Consider the following 9,888-nt stretch of genomic DNA (forward strand, 5'->3'; position numbering starts at 1 on the left):
CTCTGGTACAGACACATTTAATAACTTGAAGTTTTTAATGCAATGACATACTTTTATCAAATGCTGTTCTTTTGTACTGCATCAGAGCTCCAAGTTCTGAGTATACCTTGACCTCATAGTCACCACTGTATCATGGAACGAGAGGGATTGTTTCACTGGACAGGACTGTGGTACTGTACACTGAGTGCTACAGGACCTTGTTAGGGCTGCCACCAGTCTTTCTCCCTCTTTCTCTTTCTCTTCTTCGCTCACGTCCCAAGTCTGTGTATGTTCCATAGGATATTGTGTTCTCCTGAGGAAGACAGGATGATTCAACCCTATTTCATGGGCTTTATTTATTTTTAACAGTACTTAAATTTTTCACGGTTATTCCAGGCTATGCATTCCTCCTCTTTCAAGAAGAGAGCTCAGTCCAGGCACTCATTGACGCTTGCATTGAAGAAGATGGAAAGCTCTACTTGTGTGTTTCCAGCCCTACTATCAAAGACAAACCTGTAAGTAAACACCACATGAACCATGCCCTATAAAGGCAGGTTTTCAAAGTGGTATTTTAAAATTACTGTTTAAAAATTTAAGACCACATTTTAAAAAATTAAACAGTAAAAGGAGTAAGACCAAATGTAATTTTCTCCATAGGTTCAAATCCGTCCTTGGAATTTAAGTGATAGTGATTTCGTCATGGATGGTTCTCAGCCTTTGGATCCCCGAAAAACAATTTTTGTTGGAGGTGTTCCTAGGCCACTAAGGGCTGGTAAGTAGAATCTCTAAATCAAAAATATTTGGATTCTCATTTTCTTGACTTTGGAATCTGTGGAAGTATGTCTTTTTCTGCATTTGAATTATTAACCAAATTAGTATTTTAGATGAATGAATTATAAAGGTCTGTTTCTTAGTAATCAGGAACCAAAAATCTAAAGGATATGCAGCAGGATATAATTATAGATGTGTAAATTTACTGTATATGCATTCTATATAGTATCACACCATCTGAAAGGCTAGTGATGTCTACCTCTGAAAGCAGACTCTTCAAGTCAGTGAAATACGAATTATCTCTTCACACATGTAAATGCTTAAAGGATTTGATAGCTGCTGCAAAGAATGACAATTGGGAATAGAAGTATACATGTATGTATGTGGGTATATATATATATATATATATATACACATATATATGTGTGTTTGTGCGTGTGTATGTGCGTGTGTGTGTATACATATATATATATATATGTATAAATATATACATATGCTTATATATGTTCATGTTTAGAATATGGTATGATGTGATATCTAAAAGATATGAGCTTATAAAAAAGATTGTATAGAGTTTGGACAGTAGGACCACTGTGAGGAGTGTGTTGCAAGCAAATGTTCCAAACCCTTCAAACAGCGTGTCTGGAAGTCTTTAGTGCAGAGCAGAGTATATTCATGGAGGAACTGTAAAAAGCAAAGTGGCTGACCTGGGAATGCACAGAATGATAGGGGAAATACAAAAATGTATTAGAAATACCAATAGAAGTTAGATCACGCAAATCTAATGGACTAATTGATATTTATCCCCAGAACAAGAGGAGTTTTTAAGCAAAAGAGAGTCATAATGATAGAGATCTTTGAAAGCTCACATGACCTGATCAGTTATGATTGAAAATAGGCTTTTAGTAAATCTGGGTAAGGGCCCCTTGACGGCACTGAAGAACCAGGCGAGCAGATACTTGAGGACTTAGGCAGAAAATAGAAGGCTGAATCCCAGCTTTAGTCAGGAGCTGCGAGGTGGCTGCTTACCTTGTACATAGCTGTGAGAGACAGCAAAGGAGGGCATGGTAAAGGAGATGGTGTCTGGGTTTTCAATAGAAGTTCATGGCCCCATTCAGAAGTCTGAGGTAGAAATTTCAGTTAAACCATGTGGTGTCTAGTATAATGTTTAAAAAAAAAAACAATTATTTCTAGTGGTTTGGAAATAAATGGGAGAGGAGGGATCAAAGACAAGCAGATAAGCTTGTTTCTGTAAACCAAAGGAAACATGATAATACTAGCTTTTAAACAGAAATGACTGATGGAAGTGAGCAGATTGGATTCTCACTGTGTTCTGAAAAGCAGCTCCGTGGGATTATCTGTATAGTGGAGATAAAATGATAAGTCAGAGATCTTGACTCAGGGACTTGATCCTTTCTGTCTCTTTGACAATTGAGTCAACAAAATCTCATTGGAACACGTTTCATGAAATAGAGGAAGATTGTGTTTATGTGTGGTCCTTTTTAGTGTGCTGTGTGTTGTGAGATTACAAGAAGTTGTCTGGGAGACAGTTGCTTTTATGAGTGTGGAACTCAAATTCCACAAATTTTTACAAATTCGGGAGTTTAAAGGTACAAACACAGGTAGTTTTTAAATGCATATAGAATGGAGACACCAAAACTGGAGTGTAGACAAAGGAACAAAGATGGAACCTTAAGGTGTCTGATATTGAAAAGTGAGACTAAGAAGTTATCAGTGAAGTGTGAATTAACAGCATAATGGAAAAGTATTTCCAGACAAGGGAATAGGCTAGCTATACTCAGGACTGCCAGCAGGAAGATTGAGCACTGGACTTATCCAGAGGGAAAGTTGATCCTAACAAGAACAATTAAAGTGGAGTCTTAGGGTGCTACTCTGATCATTAAGGTTGTACAGATATGAGCACAGTCTGGCTACAGATCTGGTCACCACAATGATTGAGCTAGTGTGGCCTCCATCACCATGCTGTGTGTCCATCCAACCTGTGTGGCCTGTCAGAGAGGACAGGATTTTCTTGTAGGAGAGGATTGTTGTTAAGGAAAAAGAGACCATGCAGGTAGAAATGAGTGTGAGGGAAAAGCTGCACTGCAGAAGGGAGAGGAGGCAAAGCTGAGCCCTTCTAGAAAGAAAGTGAATGGCATAGATAAGCAGACAAAGCAAGAGCATGGCACTGCTTCTGCACCGGCGTGTAAGGCAGACAGTGCACACGTGGTAATGAGTCTAACTCGGCAGTAAGCACGTGCTTTGGAGGATGGTGCTTTGGTTTGGTTGCTAGGTTAAGAGTGTATCTCCGTGATAGAGCACCTGCTGGCATGTGCCGAGCCCTGGTGTCCAGGCTCTCCCCCAGCAGCTGCTTTGCGTTAGCCTTCTCTTGGTTTGCAGCGGTTGATTTGCTGTCTTCTCACCTTTAATGTGGATGTCTTTCCTTTTGAAGTGGAACTTGCTATGATCATGGACCGGCTGTATGGTGGTGTGTGTTACGCAGGAATTGATACAGATCCAGAACTCAAATACCCAAAAGGTGCTGGGCGAGTCGCTTTCTCCAATCAGCAGAGCTACATTGCTGCCATCAGTGCTCGATTTGTTCAGCTTCAGCACGGTGACATTGATAAACGTGTAAGTGACACACCGGGAAGTCATCTGTGCCTTACTTAGTAGATGCTTTCACCATAAGGAGTTAATAATATGGCCGAAACACTTTTAGCTCCCTTTGTCTCCTAGTGTTATATCTCTGAAATATAAATTCCTGGTGAACTTTAAAGGCATCACGTGAAAGTATAGATGTGATTCTAAAACCATGTCAAAACTTTTTATCAGCCAGTAAGTCCCAACTACCTGCTTAGATGTGGAGGCAATTTATATGAGCTTGTGACCAAGACAAAAGTGCCTAGGACCAAGCCACATGTCTGCCATAATCTCAGCCAAACAGCCCTCTCTCTGCTACTTTTTCAAACTTACAGCATGGGAAGGAGTGCAAGTTAGTCTTTGGGTTAAGGACTTCAAGTGTCCACAGGTCTTAGAGAAATTGATCCATGGAAAGTGCTAGTTAAGAGCTAGTTTTCATTTATATAAAAATTAAAATTCAGACATATGTATATATTTCTGTAAGTCATTTAACCCAAAAGTGGAAACATTAGTCCATTAGTAACATAGATTGGGTCGTCAAAGTAACAGCTTTGAGAAGTCTTGTGAATGACAGCTGAAAGGCTGTCCTACTGAATAATTGAACACTGGTTACCATTTAAAAGAGGAGAGCAAGCTACTAATTTATGTACCTGTTTCACGCTAAAATCTGTGAATTGTACATAACTATTCTAAAATACTGACACCATCCAGTCAGCCAGAGACAACAGCCTAGGAGGTTCGTTCCTAAAGTTCCAAGACAGTGAGGCTGCTGCAGCTGAAAGCACCTGACACTGCTTTCCAGGGCAATCCCAGAACTGTCTTCTTCCATGTGGAATTTAACCCTCTCATCCCTAACGGTCTATCCTCCTCAGTTTGAAGATGTGGAAGAAGGTCAAGAGAGACTGATGTCTAGAGCCAACTCAAAGCAGACATTTGCTGAGTCAGTCTTTTCACCATGAGGCTTTATTTCTTAAGAGTTTATAAAGAAGGCTGGGTGTGCCCTGAATTGCATTAGCCACAGTTCTGGCTTGTTTGCAGCAGTTATTGCAAGCAAGGTGCAGCTATAACTTGCAGTGGAGAGGCTGCTGTAGTCCTAGGCTGTTGCGTTTCACCAGCTTACAGATGATCCTAGAAAAAAGGAAAAATATGAGAAGAAATTAGTCTTTCATAGTGAGCTGATCATTCCTTATGAATTTTGCTCACAATTTGAAAATATTAATGCTACCATACAGGTGTTTCAAAGATGTTACAAAAGTGAGAGAAGTTAAAGATTTAACGTGACTTTTCTCTTTGGAAAATATAGTAAAATAGCACTTAGTGACCCCTGAAGGAAACCTGCTGAAGTAAATGAATGAGTGTGTAACCACTCAAGCTCACAGCCAGTTATAAACATGAAACCTGACTGACACGCCATGTAATCAGCACAGAGGCAAACTGCCTTGTGTTTGCCTTGTTCCTGGGGAAACTGTTTCCACAAGACACTGTCTATTGTCTCTTTCTCTAGCGCACTATAAACATTTAAAATCACTGCAAGTCTTTATTTCTGAAGCAGACTCCACAGAGGTTTCTTTTTTTCCTTGTCTGTTCCTAGGTGGAGGTGAAGCCATATGTGCTAGATGACCAGATGTGTGACGAGTGCCAGGGTGCACGCTGTGGTGGGAAATTTGCCCCCTTTTTCTGTGCCAATGTCACCTGCCTGCAGTATTACTGTGAGTTTTGTTGGGCAAATATCCACTCTCGTGCAGGACGCGAGTTCCATAAGCCATTGGTGAAGGAAGGTGCTGATCGCCCACGTCAGATCCACTTCCGCTGGAACTAAGTATAGCCAACTGGCCTCGGTCTAGGAAGGAAGGAAAGGGTGCATGTGGCTTACTGTGCTGAAGACACTGACGTGCAGAAGAAATAAGTGCATTCTCCTGCTGCTCACCCAGCTCTCGATACATGCATCGTTATCAGCAGCCAAAACACTACAAGCCTCTTGTTTTTCACCAAAACCCTACATCTCAGGCTTACTAATTTTTGTGATATTTTCATGTTAAAATAAAATGTTTTTTTGTATTTTCTCCAAGTTATTTTTATATGTAAAGTTAAAATTAGATATGAGAATGTTTTGCGTAGGGGCAACACAGTCTGCTGCTATATAGTGGGTGAAGCGTGCACTTATTTCTTAACATGGGTTTTTAACTTCAAGATCTGCCCCAGTACTTTACCAAAGGTAGCAAAATAATAGTGAAGATGGAATATGTCTGCTACAAATGCTTATTTTTATTGTTGCTGTTTTCAGTGTGTACATAAACTAAAAATTAGGGTTGATTTTGTTGCTCTCCATTTTGACTTGCAAGAAATAATACCTCAAGATAATCTGATTTATTAGCTATTTTTAAACATTTTTAATCACAAGCTGTATTAGCTTTGCTGCTATATAGGTGTTATGTGTAAATGTCACCTATTAATACGGGATTGAAAACGTTAGAGACACACTGCATTGCGGATGAAATGCAGGCAGCACAATATGGCCGGAACTGCCATAGTTTAGAATGTGAAACAATGCATGTTTACTTACCTGTGTCCACCATATGCATGCACTCGGACATTAACTAACGAGGTGAGGTATTGCAGATGTTCAAAAAGCTCTCTTGAATCTAGGTAGCATGAACAAATTAGAAAATTTGTTTCTTTACAAAAAAGCAAACTTGCATGCATTATTGTGACTTCAAGTTAAAAATGTTGTCCTACATGTGTACAATATGCAAATTAGTTTTAGATTAGAGAGTGCAGCCATTTTGTGATCTGGTCAGTAGTGGAATTCGATTTTATGCAGACTGGATGTAATATTTGTAATCCCTGTGCAATTTTGTGATGTGCGGTTCTAATTCATGTGCAGTGATATAGTATAGATAAAAGATTGAATAAAAGAAAAACACAGGAATTTTAAAGAAAGTTGATTTTAGCCCCTTTGATAGTTCATGGTTAAGACATCCTTTAAAAACCAAAGATGGCCAGCACACTGCTAACCAGTCACCGAATGTGAGACCCATGAAAAGACCATACTTTAAAAGAGGATTTTATAGAAGAACACAGAACTTTAGTGAAGTCAAAATGGAGATGGGAAAATATAATAGATGGCTAGTTGCATAAAATTTACCTTTGATGGTGAAATCTGGCTTAAATTTGCTTACATGTTTGACCTATGTCTATGGGGTCTTCTGTCTAAACTGGGGTCACTGTTGCATGGAGCATTGTTATTCTTAATGGTTAAGAATTGCTTTTTTAAAACTTTGATGAAGGAATTTCAGTAATGACTTTGCTTGCATCTTTTCTTTTTTCTTTATTGAGGGAGTTGCGTGGAAACATGCACGGTTCTGACCTAGAACATCGTTCGTTCGTGGTGGTTTTCCTCTTTAGAGCATCCTAACAGCAGCTAGCCGCTGTGTTAATAATGTAGGAGTTACCCTGCAGTCTAAGCAAAGCACCCCACATGGTAAATGTTGGTTTTTGTTGTTGTTGTTATTGTTGTTTATTTTTTTAAATGCAGAACTAAGATTTTTGACTCTAAAGAGAGAAAATTGCAAGGGTATGGCCCGTGCAGCAAACCCTTGGGACAATCCTTCACATGAGCAAAGTACTGATCTCAACATTGGTTGTCGATGGTATGCTTTTTTGTACTGTAAAAATGCGTGGTTCATGTCTAACTCTGCTGTTTTATTGTGGTTGTGGCTCAAGTTTTTAGTGTTTGACGTTGATGCTGTTTTCAGAGGAGCTCTTTACTAATTTATTTGTCCGTATCCCAACCTCTTCCTCCCCGTGGCCCTCCAGAGTTTCTGGAGCATTCTTTTCACCCTCGCCCTGCCAACCCTTGATCCATTTTGACATTTGTTGTGCACTATTTTTATATCTCTGTGAGCGATTTTTCCAGCAGTCAGCTATTTTATGGCATACTTTTTTTCACTGATGACATCTCCTTTGCTATACCTCAATTTTTGGAATTTAGAAAAGAAATCAGTAGTTTTGCAATGTTAATTATTTAGATATTTAATTTCGCAGATTTTTAAACTTTATTTTCATAATTTCTGCTTAATGTTTAAAATTGAAGAGCCTTTTCATGTATTAAATAATGAACTCTAAAATAAATTATATAATAAAATAATTGGAGATGCTGAAAATTATTTTCCCTTCTTAAACGGAAGTAAATATTTGAAATGAAGGGGAAATGAAAGAGAAACACCTTCTCCTACCAGGGTGAACGTGACAGAAATGCTGGTTTGTGTCACCTTCGTTCCTGTTAGGACAAAGCTCATTGGTCTAATACTGTGTCCCTCCCTGCCTCTCCCCTACCTCTGATTTGTTTTGTTTTCTGTTTGTTTGGGGATTATTTTTCCTTTTATGTACTACATTTTTATTTTCTAACCGTTAAACACTGTATTTGAGTTTTTTTAATTTACAGATCATATTTATTTTACTATTTTTGTAGAAAATTATTAATTTTGATTGTATTTTTGTATTTTCAAAGCTTCTTCATTTGTGTTCCCTAAATGTTCATATTGCTGCCCAAAAGTATGAATGACTGTGGAGGAAAAAGTACTTTAAAAATCCACACTTTTTGTTAAGAAGGAAACATTTAGCATTTATATATTTGTGTATGGAAAACACTTGATATTTTATCCCTGTTGCATCTGGCTGCACGAGCCTCTCCTCAAAGATGCCACAAAACTTGAATATAACACATTTTGGAAGGCTGACTAACCTCGATTCTGTGTTGTGATGTGCAATACTGTTTCTAATGTTTGTATAAAGATACAGTGTAAACCTTTTTAATGCAAATTTATTTTTTTCATTGCATATTTTGCAGACTTTATCCACAGTGTCATTTTTTACTGTCAGAAAAGATGCCCCTTTTGTCATTGCAACTATTTTTTAAACCCAGAAATCTTTGTACTGATGTAAATGATTGTAGTTATTTTGGATAGTGTTTTGCTAACAAAAGGAGAGACTTTTTTCATGCATATTTCTATTTTGTTTTTTTGGGTTTTATTTTATTTTAATAGTAGTAAAATACTTGGAATAATTTTTCATATTCTTGTCATTAATATTATTTTGTATTTTTATGTGAAAATATATAATTTTATGACACTAATTGCTAAAGTTTATTTTATGTTGAATTATTTTTGGAGCTGAAATCTTTGTAATATTAAAGCAACTAGTTTCTAATTCCCAGTTTCTGTATAGAATCGCACAAGTGGTTTATGGAGTGTTTGGATTGTAACTATAAATGGTTCTTTGATATGCAAATTAATATTTTCAGTTGATTTTATTTTATATTCCTAATGGGGTGTTAAAGCCGTTTTTTATTTTTTTCTAAATAAAAAGAGAACCCATGCTTTTATGGACACTAGGTAAAACGCCTTCAGCTTAAAATTTTTGTTAAATAATTTAGTTTATTTTATTGTTATCTTCCAGGTGTCTAAATCTCCAGTCTGTCTGTTGTACTGGTAATTTAACTCTGTAATGGAATAGTTTGCTGCCAACTATTTATATTAAGTAATTTTTAAATATTTGTAATATTGTTGACTGACTAATAAACTATTAAGTTATTGGCAGAGCTGTGTAATCTTATTCTACAATTTGCACCCTTCACACTGTCAGGTGAGACTGTAGTTTGTCAGAGGCATCAATCAACGTCTTAAGAAAACACAAGCCACTTCACAGTGTAGTGTGCGGGTCAGAGCCACTCCAGGAGCTACCCATGCAGGATTCCTCAGTATTTCAGCCTGGAAGCCCCTTTGTAGCCACGCCCCTTCCTGCACCTAGCCCTCAAACACCTTAGACACCTCGCAGTAACACTGAAGTGTTACCTCATCTGACCTAATGCTTTACTCCAAAAATGAGGAAGTCAAGGGCTGCTAGAGAGTGCAGACCTTGAGAGCACTAATGCTCCTCAGGGGACTCCACTGTGGTTCCCATGTTGGGCAGCTAAAAACTGCCTGGAGCTCAGGGGAACTGGGCCAATGGCATACACAAGCCCATGCAAGCTGACATAGAAGCAAACCTTTAAACCTGAGGTAGGTCTAGTGGTCGTGGTTTAGATCACAGTGCTAGCACCCGATCGTCACTTTCTCCTGGTTCTCTGCACACCCTGTGGGTTCTTTAGTGCTCCGTGTAAAGGAGGAACAAGGAAGAGACACAGACTGAGCAAGCTGAGGCCTGATTCCCTTGTCATAAAGGTGAAATTCCATCATGACCCCAACACAGGATTCTGGGATAAGTGAAAGGAAGAGTTATTAGTTTTTTGTTAGAAAGTTTGAACAGTAATCCATCACAGTAAAGATTTGTGCTTGTTGTAAGCATATAGGCTTCACAGAGAATAATAGGTATTGGAAAATAAAAGTCTAGATTTTCAAGTCATCTATACCATGCCTCCCACCAAGGCTCCAGGGGTATCACAGAAGAGGGAGCAGCAAGACTATAAGAGGGCCTAAGAGGTTTAGGGAACTTGGC

General features: G+C 38.3%; 1 protein-coding gene across 8 annotated transcripts in view; it reads left to right on the top strand.

Annotated features, from left to right (window-relative positions):
* Cpeb2 (cytoplasmic polyadenylation element binding protein 2) overlaps positions 1-8,990 on the top strand; it is a 64,376-nt gene extending 55,386 nt beyond the window's left edge. For 5 of the 8 annotated variants that reach the window (NM_001368805.1, NM_001368807.1, NM_001368806.1 and 2 more), the window contains 4 exons: positions 376-494; positions 637-751; positions 3,203-3,384; positions 4,985-8,990. In NM_001368805.1, coding sequence (NP_001355734.1) covers positions 376-494; positions 637-751; positions 3,203-3,384; positions 4,985-5,212 — 644 coding nt within the window. In that variant the 3' untranslated portion in view covers positions 5,213-8,990. The remainder of the gene's footprint in view (positions 1-375; positions 495-636; positions 752-3,202; positions 3,385-4,984) is intronic. The other 3 variants (XM_006503929.3, XM_006503931.3, XM_006503932.4) reach the window with 1 other exon arrangement.
* Positions 8,991-9,888: the final 898 nt, after the last annotated feature.

The sequence above is a fragment of the Mus musculus genome, chromosome 5 (assembly GCF_000001635.26).
Source record: "Mus musculus strain C57BL/6J chromosome 5, GRCm38.p6 C57BL/6J".
NCBI lineage: Eukaryota > Metazoa > Chordata > Mammalia > Rodentia > Muridae > Mus > Mus musculus.